Source organism: Megascapheus bottae, chromosome 32, assembly GCF_031878675.1.
Source record: "Megascapheus bottae isolate mThoBot1 chromosome 32, mThoBot2.hap1, whole genome shotgun sequence".
In the NCBI taxonomy this organism is placed as follows: domain Eukaryota; kingdom Metazoa; phylum Chordata; class Mammalia; order Rodentia; family Geomyidae; genus Megascapheus; species Megascapheus bottae.
This window is the reverse complement of record NC_143540.1, coordinates 791,087-810,076: the sequence shown is the minus strand read 5'-3', so window position 1 is coordinate 810,076 and position 18,990 is coordinate 791,087. Positions and strand designations below refer to the sequence as shown.

The window sequence follows — 18,990 nt, the reverse complement described above, 5'->3', positions numbered from 1 at the left end:
GAAGTTTTTATTGACTTTAAAACAAAATCCAGTTTAAACCACAAAATTCAGTTTGAACCACAATTGAGATTACAATGTTTCCAATGTATTTCTAAAACTATTATTCTATGCAATAAAACAGAATTAACAGCATAGCGTAATGTGAAGTTTTCATTCCAGTGGTTTATATAGTTTAAGATAAACTGAAATTTCTATTTAACAGCACTTAACTGTACAAAAAAAAAGGTATTTGGATGACTTGCCAAACTTATCCTTATGAATGTGTTTAAAAACACAATGATGTAAGTGGGTAACCTTGGTCATCAAGCAGAATAGATTGTGGGGGGATTTTTCTTACTGTCGCTGGAGCAGCAGCACCCACAGAACACACGTGCCAATTCAATGGAACTCTGATTAATCTGAGTTTTTATGGAATGTTGGCCCTAACAGAGAAAGAACTTCCCCAGGGGCTTTTAATGCTAGACCGTCCCAAGCTATTCTCCATTCTCACCCTGCAGAAAGGTCTTGGTCTTGACTTACCCCACCTCCCCACCCTCCAGCCTCTGGGAAAAACTCACTACTCTACCAGGGCAGCAGGGCTCTCAAGTGAAGAGAAGGTGGCATCTGGCACCACCTGAGATGTGTACCTCCTACCACAAGGTTGCCTCAAATCTCTTACCTTTCAGTCAAATCTCTAATGCTGGAAGTAACATGGAAGGTGTTCTGGAGTCAGTGTCATCAAGCCATAAAGCATCTCTTATTACAGTAATTAGTCTCTGCATTAGAAAAAAAGTTCCCCTCAAGAAACCACTGATTACCTAACCTGATTGCTAAATTTCTAGTTGTTTTAATAATGACTCAGAGTCATCTTGAATTCTGTGGCAAATACTGTTTGCTTATTAACAACAACAACAACAACATAAACGTAAGAAAACTGTAAGGAAGAATTACTGAAGTTCCCAATTATATAGATCCTACACACAAAGCAATCTTTCCATTCAGATGTCTTTAAGAGGTGAAAGGACTTTGGAGGTCGTCCAGCTCAGCTTCCGTGCAGATATCCCGCCTCGCACAAACAGTGGTCTTCTGAATTATAAAAATGCATAGTTATTTCCAAAAAAAGCTGCATAAATAAAAGTACCTATAGCACTCTCCATAATTTAAATATTCAAATAAAGATGGGGGAAACTGGCTCCCTCTCACCCCCAGACTGTATTTATACTCTGTCAATGTCAATCACAGTTAAGCAAGGACTAGAAAACATCTGGCTAAACACAGCCCACTGAGCTGTAGTGCAGCCCCTCATTTCTCATAAACACAGTATTACACACCACACGTAAACTACAAAGACGCTATTTAAAAAAAAAAAAAAAAAAGGTGCAGAGCATTTGCTAGCCTGGACTTTGCTCTGTCACTTAAAGTTTTGGAATGCAAATTAGGTTTTTGAAAGCCCAATATACTCAGTCCCTCTGGCAGTCTACATGCGCTATAATTTACATGGACTGTGACTGCATCACAGACCAGGCTCTGGTGAAGAACCAAATGTGCCCAACGCAGAAAGTCAGTCTTTACTGATTAAAAATATAAAAGCTTCAACCTTATTTGAAATATGAAAAAGCTGAGTACTTGGAAGATACATGAAATACTCAGCAGTTACTATGAAAACTTGAATAACAAAAGTCATCTTTTTTTTCTCAAAAACTGTTTTAGGCCACAGTATAGAATGGAACTTATTGCTATTTGAAGTGTCATTAAAAATAGGCTTATATATAGGAAGTTACATGTTAGAAATACCTATTTACTAATATGAAGCAATATGCCCCTTTTAGAAGACTTACTCTCTAGATCTCCTAAATCTTTTTACTTCCAAAATGTATGTATCTGATCAAACTGACCTTACAAAAATCCCACAAATTATAAATCAATTAAAGTTCTGATTTCGTTAATTTTAGCTTGTTTCGTTTCGTTCGCATTTGTTTTCTTTGTCCCAAAAGCTCCAGCTGCAAGTTCTCGTTTTGTGTTTTGTATTTTCAGCATATTTTCTTCCACAGAATCCTTCACAATGAACTTTCAAAAGAAAATCAGGGAAAAGAAAAGGGAAGGCACTTAATTACTTAAGGTAACAGTATTTGAAATCTATACTACATCAACTATTATTGAGAAGCATCAAAGACAAATACGCTAGCAACAATGCCTGTTAAAAACAGAAACAATGAAACTTCAAGGCCTTCTGACAATGCTGGGACACACTGAAGTGATTAGTAAGAAAACCTGTCAACCATATTTCCGTGTTCAGTGGGAATATGAGAAGATGGTGGTTGTCTGCACTAGACTCTGCCTTCAAACCCACTAGGATTTCGGCCTATAAAACAGGAAGTTACTCCTACTCCTAAGTTACTTCTGAGAGCCAATCACCAGGAAAGAACAGCATATACAAGCTTTAAAGGCAACTCTTAAGAGAAATACTGTTTAAAAAATAAAATTAATATTGTATCTTAAAAGCCAAATGAGGTATTTCCAGAAATCAAATAATGAGTTTATCCAGGACCCTGGGGAAGAAACTCATAATATGACCTCAAGATGTTTATGAAACATTTTATAAAATTCTCATTTTTAAGAATAGTTTTTTAAAAAATTCTAACACTAGGAAGTGGCTGAGACATTAAGGACTGAGTTTCAAAGCCAGCCCAGGAAGATGAATCCCACTAACTAGGAAAAAGCCAGAAGTGAAGGTGTGGTTCAAGTAGAAAGAACACCACCCTGGAGCAGAAAAACACAAGGCCCTGAGTTAAAGCCCCACTACTTGCATATGCACATCTACATACATACACACACACACACACACACACACACACATACATGTATAATGTATTTGTACATATTTGTATGTATATACATATATAGTATATATTGTACATATATATCATGTATATATGTAATGTACATATACTCTATAGTTTTTATATACATTATATATAAAGATAAAAATAAGATTAGAAATTTTAAAATTCTAAAAATTTTTTTCTATGACCAAAGGAGTCTAGGATAAACTATTTTGAACATACATATCTACTTAAAAGCAAGCAATATATAAAGTACATTACAGCATCAAAGTATGTAGTCTAACAGAAAACTGAAGGTATAGGTAAATAACTTCTAGAAGTTCAGGGTATTAGGTTATTGAAAACTGACTCGTACAAGCTGTTCACATAGGCCAAGTCTAACATCAGCCTCACATATCCTAAGGCCGGTCTGAGCTGGGTTTGGGTTAATACATTTGCTTGCAGTTTTTCTTTGTGTGTGTTTATAGTAGTGCTAGGGCTCAAACCTAGGGCCCTGGAATACTAAGGAAGCACTCTGCCTGCCCCTGAGCTAACTCCCCAAAAAGTACCTTTTGCAAGCAACATGACGATGATCTAACAAAAATTATACATCCAAATGTCTAGTTTTTTCCATCTATCCTGAAGAAATACCGGTGTATATCCACAGACACACACCCATAGTAATGCCACTGTGCAAATGCTGGATTGGTTAAATAAATTATAACGTAACATATACACAGGCACCAAGAAGAATGGGTGTGTAGGGGGTCCAAGACGAAGCAGAATGGCAGTATGAGTGATGTGAATGGAATTTTTATGTAAGCAGAACAGATTTCCATAGGCTGTAGTAGGACAGCTGTGCAGCAGTATATGGGAATGAAGAGTACATTCAGAAGAATAGCTAAAACCACATACTTTTCTTACATTACCACAAAAATGTGTGAATCCACCCATTTATAATGAGTAACATTCATCTAATAGAATGTTGTAAAATGAGTATCCCCACTGATCATTTAAGTGCATCTGTGTGTGTGGAGATGCATGCAGAGGAAGGTGTGCATCTGTCGAGAAGAGGCCCTGAGCAACGCAGTCTGAACTGGTCGGGAAGGAGAGGGAAGACCTACGGCAGTGCACAAGGCCCCCCTCGCACCCACACTCACTTTTGTAATGATGACCTCCTGCTTCTGGCCCAGCCTGTGGCATCTGTCAAAGCACTGGTCTTCCGCAGCAGGGTTCCAGGCCTAAGGAGACACCAGGTACATGTCAACGCTCTGTAAGGCTGGGCTTCACCCTCCCTGTCACTTCAGCACCACGCATGCCTCCTCCTGACCAAACTCAGACACTGGGGTGAAAAAGCTCTCCCAGGCCCGGTGACGGGCAGGCCACCTCTGTGTCCTTTCCCCCAGCTCCCCACACTGGCTGTGGGGAGCTCAGCCAGTCTCTTACCACAAAGAGGCTTCAGTGTTCAGCATCCCTAATGCAACCCAAACTGCTCCAACTACAGGGTGACCCGGCTCAAGCAGAAATTAAACGTTAATTCAGGTGCTGACTACCTAAACAACCCCATTGCAGGCTCAGAAAAACTTAGATCTGGGTGGATACAGCTTCAGGTCGCAAAGTTAGAGTAAGGCTCAGTGAACTGCGGGCCTCACCTCTAGGGCCAGCCTTGCACAACCATAATGAGAGCATAAAGGTTGCCAAGAACATTCCATTCACGTTATCTATGTCTCTGGTTGTGAATCTGGACCACCAGCTCCAAAGTCTCCTATGAAATATGTGTACAATATGCAGCGCTGGGCTCCATCCAAATATCCCTCTCCTCTCTCATGAGGATGGAGGCTTAAAGATGCATTCAACCTACCTCTGAGGCACACCAGCGCTCAGACAGCCAGCACCATGACAAGAGCTGCTTTAGTTCCAGATTCCCAGTGCCTGCAGCACAGTGTTCTGCCTGACACTCATTTACTCCACCCCACACACACAGCACAGCACACCAGCTCACCAAAACACAGCACACGCCAGGCACTAATAGCCCACACCTGTAATCCTGGGTACTCGGGAGTCTGAGACCTGGAGATGGGGTACAGAGCCATCCTAGGCAGAAAAATCTGCAAGATTCCATTACCAATTAACAAGCAAAATGCCAGATTAGAGGTGTGGCTCAAGAGGTAGCCCCAGCCAGACCAAGAAAGCCTAAGAGGACAAAGCCATGAGTTCAAGCCCCTGCATCAACAGACATAGACAGACACAGACATAGACACACAGACACACAGACACAGACACACATACACACACAGAATTTGACTAGCTTTTTGCTCTGTGATATAAGGCAAATTATTGGCTGTTCTGTGTTTCAGTTTCCCCCTCTAAAATAGTATAATAATGTGTTTTCCTTCTCATAAGGGTATTGTAAAGATTATGACAAACATGCCTATTTATTATTTTAAAATAATAATAAAAAAAAACTACATACTGGATCCATTAAAAACACTCGAGAAGCTGCACAAAGATTCAAACCAACTCCACCGGCTTTTAAGGACAGCAGCATTACAGTTGGAGAGCCTTCTTCTGTGTTCTGAAAGCACTGAATTGATTCAACTCTTCTCTTTTGGGCCATGGAGCCATCCAAACGGGTAAACACAAACCCTGAGGCTCTAATGGTGAAAGAGACAAGTGACACTCACCGCAACATTAAAAAAAGAGAAAGCTAAATTGTGACAAATCTTAACTTGATCTCTTTCTGCATTCATTCATTCACTTGGAATTTCCTCACTAATTTAACAAATGCTTACTGGAGCATCCACTAATTTGCCAAATACTTGCAGTCAGTTTTGTTTTTTTTTTCTAATGTAATTTAAATTTAAAATCTTGTTACCAGGAAATGTGCTGTGGTAACTGTAAATATCATTTTTTAGATGAATGATATGACTAGAACTACTAAAAGATTAGGTCTTTCTTTTTTCTTTTTCTTTTGGCTATCAAATAACATACACATATAAAACCCAGTTTAAAATCACTGGAACTTACTTTAGTGGTGTTTCTATTAAAGACAGGAATGTTGTAAACTGAGAAACAACCAAGCTTTTAATGTTGGGATTCTTTGTTCTTAACTCAATCAAAGCATGCATTAGAGCATTAATCTGTAAAAAAAATAAAATAAAATAAAATAAGATGCCCATTAGATTCTGTTTCAACTGGTAATTACCTCTAAAATGTCTAAATATTTTTAAAATTTCACTAACATATACTAATTGTGCATCTTAATGGAATTTAGTATAATGTTGCCAGATGCATATATTGTGCACTGATATGGACCTAATTTTTTTAAGAAGGGCCAGGAGTTTGGCCTAGTGGTTAAAGTGTTTGCCTAGCATGCACGAGGACCCGGGTTCGATTCCTCGGTACCACATACGTAGAAAAAAAAAAAAAAAGCCAGAAGTGGTGCTAAGGCTCAAGTGGTAGAACTCTAGCCTTGAGAAAGTCCAAGGACAATGCTCAGGCCCTGAGTTCAAGCCCAGGATTGGCAAAAAAAAAAAAAAAAGAAATTTCAGATATGTCCCATAACTACAAAAAAAAACAAAAGACTGATCTTTTAAAAACCTAAGGCTGAAAGAATACTATAGTAATAAACCTATTTCTCTTTTCTCTCTTCTTTCCTAAAGTTATTGAAAACTCAGTAGCTATTGACTATTTTGTCACATGGTATGTACTTCCATATATATATATATATATATATATATATATATTCACTCTATAGATATAATGCTTTATTACATAGATTAATATGTGTCTATGACATATGAAGACTCAGCTTAATTTTAATTATGTTCTAAAATCTATGTGCCAGTGAGTATATACAGATTCCCTTCTTGAATGCTTGTTTGTTAAACATGACATTTGAAATACAATGTAAAAATCAATGTTAATAAAATCTTGAGGAAAAAAAACAAAACAACATCCGCACGTGTGAACTTTACCTTGGAACTAGATGTCCATTCCGTATTAGACTTTCTCTCACTGTCGCATGCCAATTCTTCTGGAGGGCATTCTAATAAATTGTCCCCATGGATGTCATGTCTGCATAATGGACACTTTGCATGCGGCTGTGCAAGAAGGACCAAAATGTGAGCCACGCTGTTCAGGATCAGAAATACAAGTCTCTCAAAGTACAGCAGATTATCCCTGCCACATGGCTGTCGTTTTACTAAGGTACGTTATGACATTCAGATGGAACTGCATGTTGTACTTTCAGTGTTCCAATATATGTGTATTGCATGTTTACAGAAGGGGCAGAGTGTGACCTTGACTCGCTTGACAGCCTGAAATACTAAGTAGCCTATCACTTGCAACGAAGAAGTCAAAAGTAATAACTTCTTGAACAAAGAGGAAACAGAGCAAGCTTTGTGAAACTGTTTTTCATGGTTTGTGAAGCTAATCATTTACAAAGCTCTGACAGCTTACCTAACTGTCCATATCTGCTAAATCCTACAAGTCCATGAAAACCATGATCTAGTTTACTAAGGAGAGTTACAGGATCTAGTCACTTGTCCTAAGACCTACCAACAGAATAAAACTATATCTGATTTAAAGAACTATCCAAAATCATCAGAATTAAAGATTCTGAGACTAAAACATCAGACTCTTACAGTGTGATTTTGAGAAGAAATGCAAAAAGATCACAGTGATAGAGGTTTAGTTTTACAATCAAGTATAACTGGTGTATTTTTATGTTATGTTTAAAAGGTTAAAAAATTATACTAGCTGAAAGACTGTGTAAAGTATTATTCTATTTGAAAAAAACTTTACCATACAAAAGAGCTAGACCTACTTTATCCAATGCAATGGAAATAACCAGGTACAGATGTGGCTAAGTTACAGTTTCATTCACTTTTATCCAATACAACAGGAAATAGCCATGTGTAGCTAAGCCACACTTCATTTTTATCAAGGTTAGAGATTTTGAAGATTTAGTTTTTTTAAAAAAGCATGTATCAAGTCATGTCAATACTGACTTAGTTTAGCTATGTTAGAATGAATTAGTATTATTAAGATTAATTTCTTTTCGGACTGAAATAGTATTTATTATTAAGATTAATTTCTTTTTTTTTTTTTTAGTTGGTCATGGGGCTTGAACTCTGGGCCTGAGTGTGATCCCTGAGCTCTTCAGCTCAAGGCTACCACCCTACCCCTTGACCACAGTGTCATTTATGGTTTTCTAGTGGTTATCCCACGGGATTTTAGGATTTTAGTGCCCAGGCTGGCTTTGAATAGCATCCTCAGATCTCAGCCTCCTGAGTAGCTAGGATTACAGGCGTGAGCCACCACACCCTGCTAAGATGCACTGATTTTATTAAAAATACAGTGACTAGGACATTGGAAGTACTTGTGTACTGATGTATTTAGTGGGCAGCACTGACCTAAGGTTAGTAGAACTAGAATTAACTGACTGTAGCAAACACTGCACCCAAAAGATGCCCTTTTGTGTGAAGAGCTCAAGTTAGGAAAAGTATATTACCTACTGCAACAATGAAATAATAAACCATAAAAGGTGCACTATTAAATTCAAGTGCAAAGTTCCTTGCTCTACGATGGACTCAGGTTTTCCTTTCCACTAGAGGTGCATCACTCCATGAGATTGGATCTGTACTGAGCAAGGCACCAACCTGTTCATTCTGAATGACTTGGCAAATACAAGGCTTACAAAACACATGTGCACAATGTGTTATCACAGGAACTGTTAAGGAATCCAAGCAAATTGCACATTCTTCATCTGAACCTGAGCTCAGAATTAATTTCATCTTCCTTATTAACTTCTTTCTCAGTTCTTCAGGCGTATCGTTTCCTAGAGAAAAGGCTGAAAAATTAATTTCAGAGCAAGATTTATAACATGGTTATACAAATTCACTCGCCCTATATATAAGGAAATGTTTTGCCTGCCAGCATAGTAGCCTCACTTTTTTCTGGCATACAGGGTGAGTTAAAGGGGTGCTAAGGATCAAGATTCATTGTACTCACAAACTGATAGGTTGCACTGAAACCCTTTTGTAAAACTACTCAAATAAAAAAATTATTTTTTCAGGGGCCAGGAGTTTGGCCTAGTGGTTAAAGTGCTTGCCTAGCATGCATAAAGACCCGGGTTCGATTCCTTGGTACCACATACATAGAAAAAAGCCGGAAGTGGTGCTGAGGCTTAAGTGGTAGAGCTCTAGCCTTGAGAAAGTCCAAGGACAGTGCTCAGGCCCTGAGCTCAAGCCCAGGACTGGCAAAAAAAAAAAAAAAATATTTTTTCAGATGACAGGGTAACAGGGTAAAAGCTAACTCACATAACATCCTTCATACAAAGTCATCATTACAGTGTCTGCCTATATTATAACAGAATGAAAGGCAGATGCAATCTGACTTTTCATCCAAGGAATCGATCACTAGAAACTCTGAAAAGACTTCAAGGCTACCTTCGTGGGTAAAAAAAAAAAAAAAAAACACCTGGGGTGCCGTGTGCAGGTGCCTCATGCCTGTAATGAGGCTGAGAACATGAGGATGGAAGTCAGAGGCCAATCAAGCAAAAAAGGTCAGGAGAACCCCTCCTCTCTAAGCCTTCCCACACAGTGGCAGACTCCTGTCATCCTGGCTCTGTGGGAGGACTCGAGACCAGTCCAAGTGGTAAAGTTCAAAAAACTGATCTCTGCGGAGAGTGTGGTGGTGGTGAGCGCCAGGCCCACCAACAGCAGGAAGCCTAAAATGGAGCCAGGAGTTTGACCTAGTGGTAGAGTGCTTGCCTAGCATGCACGAAGACCCAGGTTCGATTCCTCGGTACCACATACATAGAAAAAAGCCAGAAATGGTGCTAAGGCTCAAGTGGTACAGTTCTAACCTTGAGAAAGTCCAAGGACAGTGCTCAGGCCCTGAGCTCAAGCCCATGACTGGCAAAAAAAAAAAAAAAAATAGGCAGAGCGCAGACTACGGTTGACTCTGTGATAGGTGGAGTGGCTGCCTAAGCAAGCACGAGCCCATGAGCTGGGACTCCAGTAACACCAAGAAAAATGTCTTGGGCATATTGACAACATATTTCTTAAAAATAATGCTCATCTGACAGAGCAAAATAATAACCCAAATTCAGATGGCATAAAGGTCTCAGCTCCTTACCTGAGGGGCCACTGGCCGACCCTGCATTTGTCAGAAGATGAGTATGACAGCAAATCTGCCGCAGTCTGAGCAAAAGACCCAGGACATCTGCATAGTGTGCGAGGACGGTCCCTTCCGTGAAATACCTAGCAATGAGGCAGTCAAGTGTGGAGCCCTCCGTCGGAAACACTCCCACACCACAACATCTTGTAAGGGCAAAGAAAAACTGACTCTTTAAGGAAACTCAGCACAGTAAGTGAGAGTCAAAGTGAGATGAGAAAAGCAGAGGTACAACTGCAGATCTCAAACTACTTCCAAACTTCACTTCTTCACTAAAGAGAAGCAATGTGTGCCATGTGCAAAAACAAACCGAGCACATGCCTGATGACTTGAGCGCCCTGACAGGGGAGAGAGGCTGAATGAGGAAGCCTGGACGCAGCGTGGCTTTGGGAACAAGGCTATGAGCACTGTGCTTCATGCTAGGCCCCTGTAATTCTTCTCTCACTCCTCTATCAACACAAACAAAGCCTACGAGAAATATTGCTTAAGGGAAAGACAAAGCTTTGAAAAGATGAGAAATGAGCTCACCCAGCCTTGAGTGCTAAGGAGAAAAGTGAACCACTGGAGAAAAGAAATCACAAGCCATGGAAGCAGCACAAAAAGACTGCTGAAACCAGAGAAAACAGCACTAAGAAAACAAAAACTAAATCCAAACATAGAGGAACGGAAAAAGAACTATACCTCTGAAAAGTAGACAAAAGATAACCAATAGACACAAAGAGACACAGAATCAGAATTAAACGTATGCTTTCAATGGGCACTTAATTAGCACTCTAAGATACAGAAGTTCAAAATCTGCTTGGAGTGATTTTTTTACCTCATCTCTCATTTTCCCTTAGCCTGTGTTTTGAAGACTCCCTATTTTTGCAGTCTTGCTCTACCTCGTCTTGGCCTACCTTCCCTGGCTCTGGATTACACTGGAATTACTCATCCCCACCCACTCCTAATCCCTCTTCTCTCTCTCTCACCCACTCCCATTCTCTCATTTCCACATTTTCTGTAATCCCTGTTGACTGATTTCTCTAAATGCACCCACTGTGCATCACGTTATTCAACAGCCCTTTTTGAGTCTACCTATGTGATACTACTGGCCATTTCTTCCTTGGGCTTCTGAATTCCATTTTTGCCCTACTTCTGTCCTTTGATAAAAAGCTCCCACAGCAGCTTCTTTATATCACCTTTCTTAAATGTGCACACTTCCCTCAGCTGTAGCACTTAATAGCTCTCCTTCCCCACAAGCGCAAGTACTCTCCATATCCAGGTTTCTCGGTGGCTTTTAACTACCCCCATGAAACAAAGTCTGAAGTGGAAGTGAGCAAGGCCTTCTGATTTTACATAAACTTCACATTTCTTTCAGACTTGCAGAATTACTGACCTGGTAAATTATACACACTGTTAACTTGTTCAATTCTAATTTGTTGAAAAAAAGTTAGTATAAATTACAGAAGAAAATGTTCTAATACACTTGAAAATTCACTGCTAATGTATCTAAAAATGCAATTTAGCTAATGAGAAACAAAGAAGTTGAATTTTCAATATTCTTTCTCCATACCTTCCAATTGTAGCTTTGCCTTCATTTTTCACAGACTGATAAATCTGTCTCTCTTCATCTGAAAGTGTGATATGCTGAATAAATACTTTACGTTCTGGTAACTCCAAGACAGGCTTTCCTTTAATTTTGCTTGTCTTTGTTCTTCTAAGTGTGATATTTTTAATCAGGGACTGTAAACGTCTATTCAAAATAAACATAATTACACAGCTTTATATTTCTATACAAGTCAATAGGAACAAAAAGAATGCTATTATTGTTTTTAAAACTTTTGTACAGTTTTTAAAAAGTTCATTATTTGGCTTTAGTCCAAATTAGTAATCACAGAAGTATTCTACAAATGATGAATTATACCAACAAATGCACTGACATTTTTCATCAACTTGGTCCTTACTTTTCTTGAGCTTTTCCCTCCATTTCTGTTCTAATCACTAACCCTTTTACTCTTCAACTGTCTTATCAATATCACCCAATACTCTATACTCCAACTGGCTCATTAAAGAAAAGTTCTTGCTATCTCAGCAGAATCTGTTAGTGTTAACAAAGACTATAAAGCTCTCTCATCCCTTTCAGTTTGCTAAAACGGGAAATAGAATTATTTTGTCTCTCTAAAAGTCGATTGAGACTCCATACTGAAATGTTTTGGAGACTGAAGGGTCAAAATAGTAAGGACTTCCACTAACGATAGCTAAAATACCAGTCGTCAATAAATTACGTACCTAAGACCTCCTTCATCTCCCATTGTTACAGGACGCTGAATTGTTCTATGCCACCATTCTCTATCAAGAAATGGTTTAAGTTTTAAGAAGGACAGAAGAGACCACAAGTCCTTTAGGGAATTCTGGATAGGAGTACCTGAAAATGAGAGAAAGTGATGGCAGCTTCAACTCCAGAGCCTTGCACATTCTAGCCAAGCACTCTGTCATTAAGCCCTACCACCAGCCCTTGTAACATCACTTTAACCAGACAATGAAATAATTAAGCTCGCCACCTTATCCAAGCACTGTGACTCACACTTGCAATCTAAGCTGCTCAGAAGGCTGAGAGCTAAGGATGAAGGCTCAAAGCCAGACCAGGTAGGAAAAATCTGTGACAGTCTTATCTCCAATTAACCACCAAAAAAGCCAGAAGTGGAACTGTGGCTCAAACACTAGCCTTGAGCAAAACACTCAAGCATCTGGGCCTGAGTTCAAGCCCTAGTGCTAGTGAAGAAAGGGAAAGGAGAGAAAGGAAGAGAGACAGGGAGAAAACGGAAAGAAGAAAGGAAGATAAGCCGGCGAAGGTCCATGGGAAAAAAATTGCTCAACATCCATATTACGGACTTCAAATCAAAACAAGAGTGACATCACCTCATTCCAGTTGGAATGACTGTTATCAAAAATGTAGAAGACAGTTGCTGGTGAACTGGGCACTCTGCATACTGCAGCTGGGAATGTAAATTAGTAAAGCCAGCACAGCATGTGGAAGATGAAGAGCTTAGGGACGTGGTGAAGAGGGCAGGGAAGACCCAGCACCAGGCACGGCCTCAGGCTCTCCTGCGCAGCAGAAAGGCAATACACACGAGTAAGGTATTAGAGATTTTTTTAAGCCACAAGAAAGGATTTGGAGTATTTTCACCACAAAGACATATAACTGAGGCCAGACACGCTTGCACACCAACCCACATACATCATATTTATGCATCAACTTACAAACATAATAAAAACAATGCACTGGAATACTTGCCTGTCAATACCCATCTTCTTTCTGCTTCCAGATCAAGAACAGCTTTTGTCTGTTGAGCATTCGGATTTCGTATGGCATGTCCTTCATCCAGGATCACCCTAAGCCACCTTATGCTGTGCAGTGGACTGTCACCTTTGGTCTGAAAGAAATGTTCCATAGGAATTGAAAACACAGCCAAATAACCCAGTAGTGAATTTGCTCAGTATCAGCATGTATTATCATATGCCAGGCTCTGCCTTAAGCACTACACAGAGTGAGTGATGAAGTACTCATAGGCTGCAAGGTGCTACCTGTAATACCAGGAATTCCAATGGGATATTTAGTTCTACTGACGTACTGCCCAGCACGGCCACTCGGCCTCACTCTACAGCAGCACAGTGATGCTATCAAAAGGGCAAAAAAGGTGATGATGTTCTTACTAGAAAACTGGAATTGTGATGGGGAGATACATTTTAAGGTTTACCCACACAACTAAAATTATACAGAAAAAAACCACCTGCCTCCTGAGACTTAGAAAACTCTTGATTACAGATACGAGAAGTTCACTTTCAAACTGATTTATTAACTCATTATGACAGAACAAAAAACCTTCCAGATTATCAAAATAGAACATATATTCATATATTACTTATACCAGATACGTTTAAATTTAAAGCTTTTGCTTAAAATATTTTAAATGGAAAACATATCCAAATTAACATCCACAGAAGAAACACTTCTTGGTCAAGTATCGAAAAAAAACCTTATTATGTTATTTTCTCTATAATCTCAAATATTGAGAAAAGAAAAAAATGAATAATATAAAACATGAATTTTAGAATACTTCAGAAACCTGAAGTAATGATATGGCTTAAGAGGAGAGCTCTTGCCTAGTAAGTCTAGCAAACCTTGGTTCAATCCTTAGGGCTGCCTCCAACAAAACAATTTCAGTATACTTACTCCATAGTCATGAGTTAAAATGTTGTATGTAGTCAAAACAATATCCTGTTTTGAAAGCAAGGCTGGGTCTCTAATACGATCAGGACCATAATAAACATAAAAATTCAAGTGCACCTCTGATTTTATATGTTGTCCAAATTGATCCTAAAAAGAAAATCAGAAGTATTTTTATTAAGAAGCAGGTAAGTGTTGAGTTTCATATGCAGATGGAAAGTGTTATGCAGGTTTTTATGATACATGGCCCTAAGACAAGAGGCCACAGAGTCAAAATGCTGGCGACTCTTCCGGAGGTATTAGAAGTGCACTATGACCTCAGTCAACTTACTTAGCCTCTGTGGCTCTCGACTCTTTAAATTGTCAGGAAAGTTACTTTCATTCAGCAAATATAATCCAAATTCACTCTAACAGTACAGAATATTAACCAAGGAAATGCAAGATAAGGATCAACTCCGTCACTTTAGAATAGCTGGCTCAAGAACTCACAATCCAGTTGCTTAACACAGAGAGTGGGCAGATGATCAGGGTTGTTCGAGGTCGTTCTTCAACCTCAGACTTCTTTGAACCCACTACTGCAGATCCTCCTGAAAGAGTAAAGCATTGGTACAGACTTCACCTCTGGGTGTCGCTCCATTGAGAGAGACAATAAAAATCAGTACGGGGATGGTAATGTGTGCTTCCGTGAAAATAACAATAGAGAAGCATTAAAATCTGAAAATCTGGATAATAACTGCCTACTGTAAAAACCAGCAGATTATAACTGGGAGACAGCACAAGGAGGAAATTTTATTATCTCCTGATATGTTTTATGCAATTTTCTCAATTTGTTTTTCTTTCTTTTTCCCCACCCCAGTCCTGAGGCTTGAACTCAGGGCCCGGGCACTGTCCCTGAGCTTCTGTTTCTCAAGGCTATCACTCTACCAGTTGAGCCACAGCACCACTTCTGGCTTTTTCTATGTATATGGTACTAAGGAATCGAACTCAGGGCTTTGTGCATGCTGTAGGCAAGCATTCTACCACTAGGCCATGCTCCTAGCCCGTTATCTCAATTTGTACCACACTTAATGCCACAAACTTCAAGATGGCCCTCAATGACCTTTACTTCCTGCTATTTATGACTTGTGTAGTCACTGCCCCCAGGCTGCCAGGACTGGACCCTAGATCAATGGAATACGGCTCAAATAGTTTAGCTAGACCACTTCAAATGGAGCAGGGGGACCAGAGACATGTATGATAATGTCAGGTGATACTACATACTAAAGAGAAATAATGAAGTATGATATGCATACAGGTATGTGGGAAGAAGGGTTAGGGTAACTACTGCTTTCTCAGGTAAGCAACTGAAAGCCTAAGTAAACAAATAAGAGAAATGGAAATAAGAGAGATGGTGTCTTACACATCCCTTTCCTCAGCTTTTCCTGGTAACTGCATCTACAGATATTTTACTGGTCATTTGGACTGTGTGTGAACTCCACATCTACATCCTTTCTACTACTGTCTGCTATTATATTCTAATAGATATCAAAAAATTCTTCCAGTCTAAATTCCAATCCTTTGTTAATTACATTTACTCCACATTTAGCCTACCATAGCTATGGTGCCTTTTGATGTATGAAAATTTTGTCATGAAAAAATATTTTTTTTTCAGCAGGGCACAGTGGCTCACGCCTATAATCCTAGCTACGCAGGAGGCTGAGATCTGAGGATTGTGGTTCAAAGCCAGCCCGGGCACTACAGTACTTCAGACTCTTAACTCCAATTAGTCACTATGAAACAGGAAGTGGGGCCTGTGGCTCAAGTGGTAGGGTGGTAGCCTTGAGCTGAAGAGCTCAGGGACAATGCCCAGGCTCAGAGTTCAAGCCCCATGACCAACAGAAAAAAAAATTTTTTAAATTCCCTCAGTACTGGGAATCAGGGATTCATGCTCTGCCTTAGTTTTTCCACTCATGGTCAGGCTCTACCATTTGAGCCACATACATCTCCACTTTCAGTCTTTTGCTGGTTTGGCCTTTGTAATGCAAATATAGTAGGATAAGACACAGAAAAAAACCTACATCAAGAGAGAAAAGGAACAGCTAATACTAAGCAAAAGGAAAAAAATGTAGTTATGACCCAATATATGTAAAGGTAATCCCACTGTATATTACCTCTAAAACAATAATAAATAAGTAAAATGAAAATATAAAAACCTAAATGAACTGGAACAAAAAAGGTGAGTTTTTCCCTTCTGTTTTCTAAGCTTCTTATAACAATATATAATATAATCTATATGTAATCTAATAGTTATATTTATTAATTTTATTGATTATATTTAATATATTATATAAATGTTTAACATATTAATCACAATTACAGTGACTATTATGGTTAATATTTATTATATACTTTAATAGAATACATAGTATCATTAATATACATTAATATTATAGAATAATGATACTTTTCACAATTCAAATCTCATAGAAAAATAGAAAAGAAAAGCAAAAGCTAGAAAACTAGCCAATTACTGACCCTTTTTTAACATTTTCTTTTTTGTTGCTGTGGTAGATGATGTAAGTGCACAGGCAAATGCTACATCTTCTTTAACCTTAGATGATCCTGCTGAAGAAAACAAATGATAACATTTTAACATTTTTTTGGGGCCAGCCTTTGGGCTTGAACTCAGCCTTAGGCTTTCCTCAAAGTTAGAGCTCTACCACGTGGGCCACAGCACCACTTCCACTTTTTTCTATGTATGTGGTACCGAGGAATCAAATCCCAGTCTTGGTGCACGCTAGGCAAGCACTCTACCATTAGGCCAAACTCCTGGCCCAATACATTTTTTAATTAACTCTAAGGACAGGAAATAGGATGTTCTACCACTATATTCAAGAAAACTTCAGATACTGTATTAAATAAAAATATTTGGTAACCAAAATTGTCACCTCTGAAACAAAGCCTATCTTTCCAGCTCAGAGAGTATCCACTGTTAGCCTATCTTCATCTAAGGAAGAGTGAGACTGGGCACATGCAAAGTAACTTAGCTTTAGAAGACTTTTTCAAGAAAACAGATGTTTGACTCCTAATAGTGGGCTGCCAAATTTTCAGACCAGTTCACCAGCGGTGATCAGTTATTTTCAATATGCAATTTAATTCTCAACTAACCTGGAATACAATACAATCTGAATTAAAAGAAACAGATGAACTGTATTTTATAGGACTTAAAGAAACTCAGTGATTTTTACATATATAAAGAATATGAATGTTACCAAGAAGCCACATCCAATTAATATTGTTAATTATAACGTGTGTATGTGAGTATATATACATACACATATATTTATGCACACACATAGACACACATACACAAAATATGATGCCCATAATTGCAGCTACTCAGGAGGCAGAGACTACGAGAGAATCACAAAAACGTCTGTGAGACCCTTTCTGAGCCAACAGCTCAACAAGGTGGCTAGCACCTATCATCCCAAGTTTGTGAGAGGTAGAAACAGAACCATGGTCTGCTAGCCCAGCAAGGGTGAGTCCCTGAGCTAATCCCCAGTACCACAATAAATCAGTAAGTAAATACATGTTGAGTGCTACTGAACCTAAGTTAAATGGTAGAAACCTTATTTTAAGTTGACTTAAGTTATCCTTAGATTTTAATTTAACCACTCAATGAATGAGGCTTCCTTCGATAATTTAATACATATGGTAAATTCCATGAAGAGTTCAAATGTAAACAGCATCTAAATTTAAGACCTATTACAAAAAACTTCTAAGCCAGAAAGATGCAAATCAATGGCCTTCCCTTTAATCTTTTAAGTCTACCTTATGAGTACTGAGAAAATGTAGTATTCACATACCTTTTGCCCTACCTCTAGTCTCTGACTGTACATTTTTCAGTTTGCCTGAAATCAGAACCAAAATAAACATAAAAATGGGCAAAACAAAGCATTAGCCAATTCAATATATTATCAAATCGAATCCATTACATATTACCTTTCATTTTCTGTGGCAATTCACTTGTCTCAACCTCCTCTGAATCACTGCTTTCAATGTACTGAACTGCAGTTTTTCTTCTAAAACACACAAAAAAACTTTTTTTTTTACCAATCCCAAACAAAATAAGTATCTGCAACATCTTTAAATAAATACAATACAAATGCATTATGTCTTGTCCATTTACTTTCTGAAAAATATTGCTAGGAGAAAGATTTTATTTGACAAATGAAAGTCAAATCTGTTTTTACAACCAGACAGGTACATACACAAAGTGCAGCATAACTGCACTCGTTTCAATGCTGAGTTCAGTATGTAACAGCTCAATTACGTTTATATAAAACTAGAATAAAAACTGGTTAGCAGAGAAAATACTTTTAATAAGCAGACAACCGCAAAATGATTCTTTCTGAATGGAAGTTTTCATAAATTTCATGCAGAGACAATGTGTCTGTGTACTCTGGAGTTTGGCTAACCCACATTCAAATTCCTCATTCTGACACTAATTTGCTATGGGACTTTGGACAAGTAATCTAATATTCTCTTAGTACCTTAATTTCCTCACTTGGAAAACAGGGAGTCAAAACAGAATCTACTTTATAGGATAGAACGTTGTATTAAAAAAAAAAAAATCCCTAAAACAAGTGTCAGTCGCTCACTAAGTGTATACACTAATGCTGCTACAATCTGTACGTCAGCTGTTCTTACTCCACATCCTCCTTACTGCCTGTATATGTCCCTGCATCTAATCCAGTCTACCTAATACTAATACGCTTCTGCTACTGGGTTTATTATCAGTTGAGCGTGGGAAGATTT

General features: G+C 38.6%; 1 protein-coding gene across 5 annotated transcripts in view; it reads right to left on the bottom strand.

Moving 5' to 3' along the window:
• LOC150042992 (DNA-dependent ATPase/E3 ubiquitin-protein ligase HLTF) overlaps positions 1–18,990 on the bottom strand; it is a 32,380-nt gene continuing 13,390 nt past the window's right edge. For 3 of the 5 annotated variants that reach the window (XM_090323311.1, XM_090323312.1, XM_090323315.1), the window contains exons 11-26: positions 18,175–18,254; positions 18,039–18,083; positions 16,705–16,794; positions 14,680–14,777; positions 14,197–14,340; positions 13,258–13,396; positions 12,252–12,387; positions 11,536–11,715; positions 9,945–10,069; positions 8,465–8,655; positions 6,779–6,904; positions 5,829–5,941; positions 5,275–5,455; positions 3,962–4,042; positions 1,875–2,046; positions 1–1,065 (exon numbers count right to left, since the gene is read on the bottom strand). In XM_090323311.1, the coding sequence (XP_090179437.1) occupies positions 1,894–2,046; positions 3,962–4,042; positions 5,275–5,455; positions 5,829–5,941; positions 6,779–6,904; positions 8,465–8,655; positions 9,945–10,069; positions 11,536–11,715; positions 12,252–12,387; positions 13,258–13,396; positions 14,197–14,340; positions 14,680–14,777; positions 16,705–16,794; positions 18,039–18,083; positions 18,175–18,254 (1,882 nt within the window). In that variant the 3' untranslated portion in view covers positions 1–1,065; positions 1,875–1,893. The remainder of the gene's footprint in view (positions 1,066–1,874; positions 2,047–3,961; positions 4,043–5,274; positions 5,456–5,828; positions 5,942–6,778; positions 6,905–8,464; positions 8,656–9,944; positions 10,070–11,535; positions 11,716–12,251; positions 12,388–13,257; positions 13,397–14,196; positions 14,341–14,679; positions 14,778–16,704; positions 16,795–18,038; positions 18,084–18,174; positions 18,255–18,990) is intronic. The other 2 variants (XM_090323313.1, XM_090323314.1) reach the window with 1 other exon arrangement.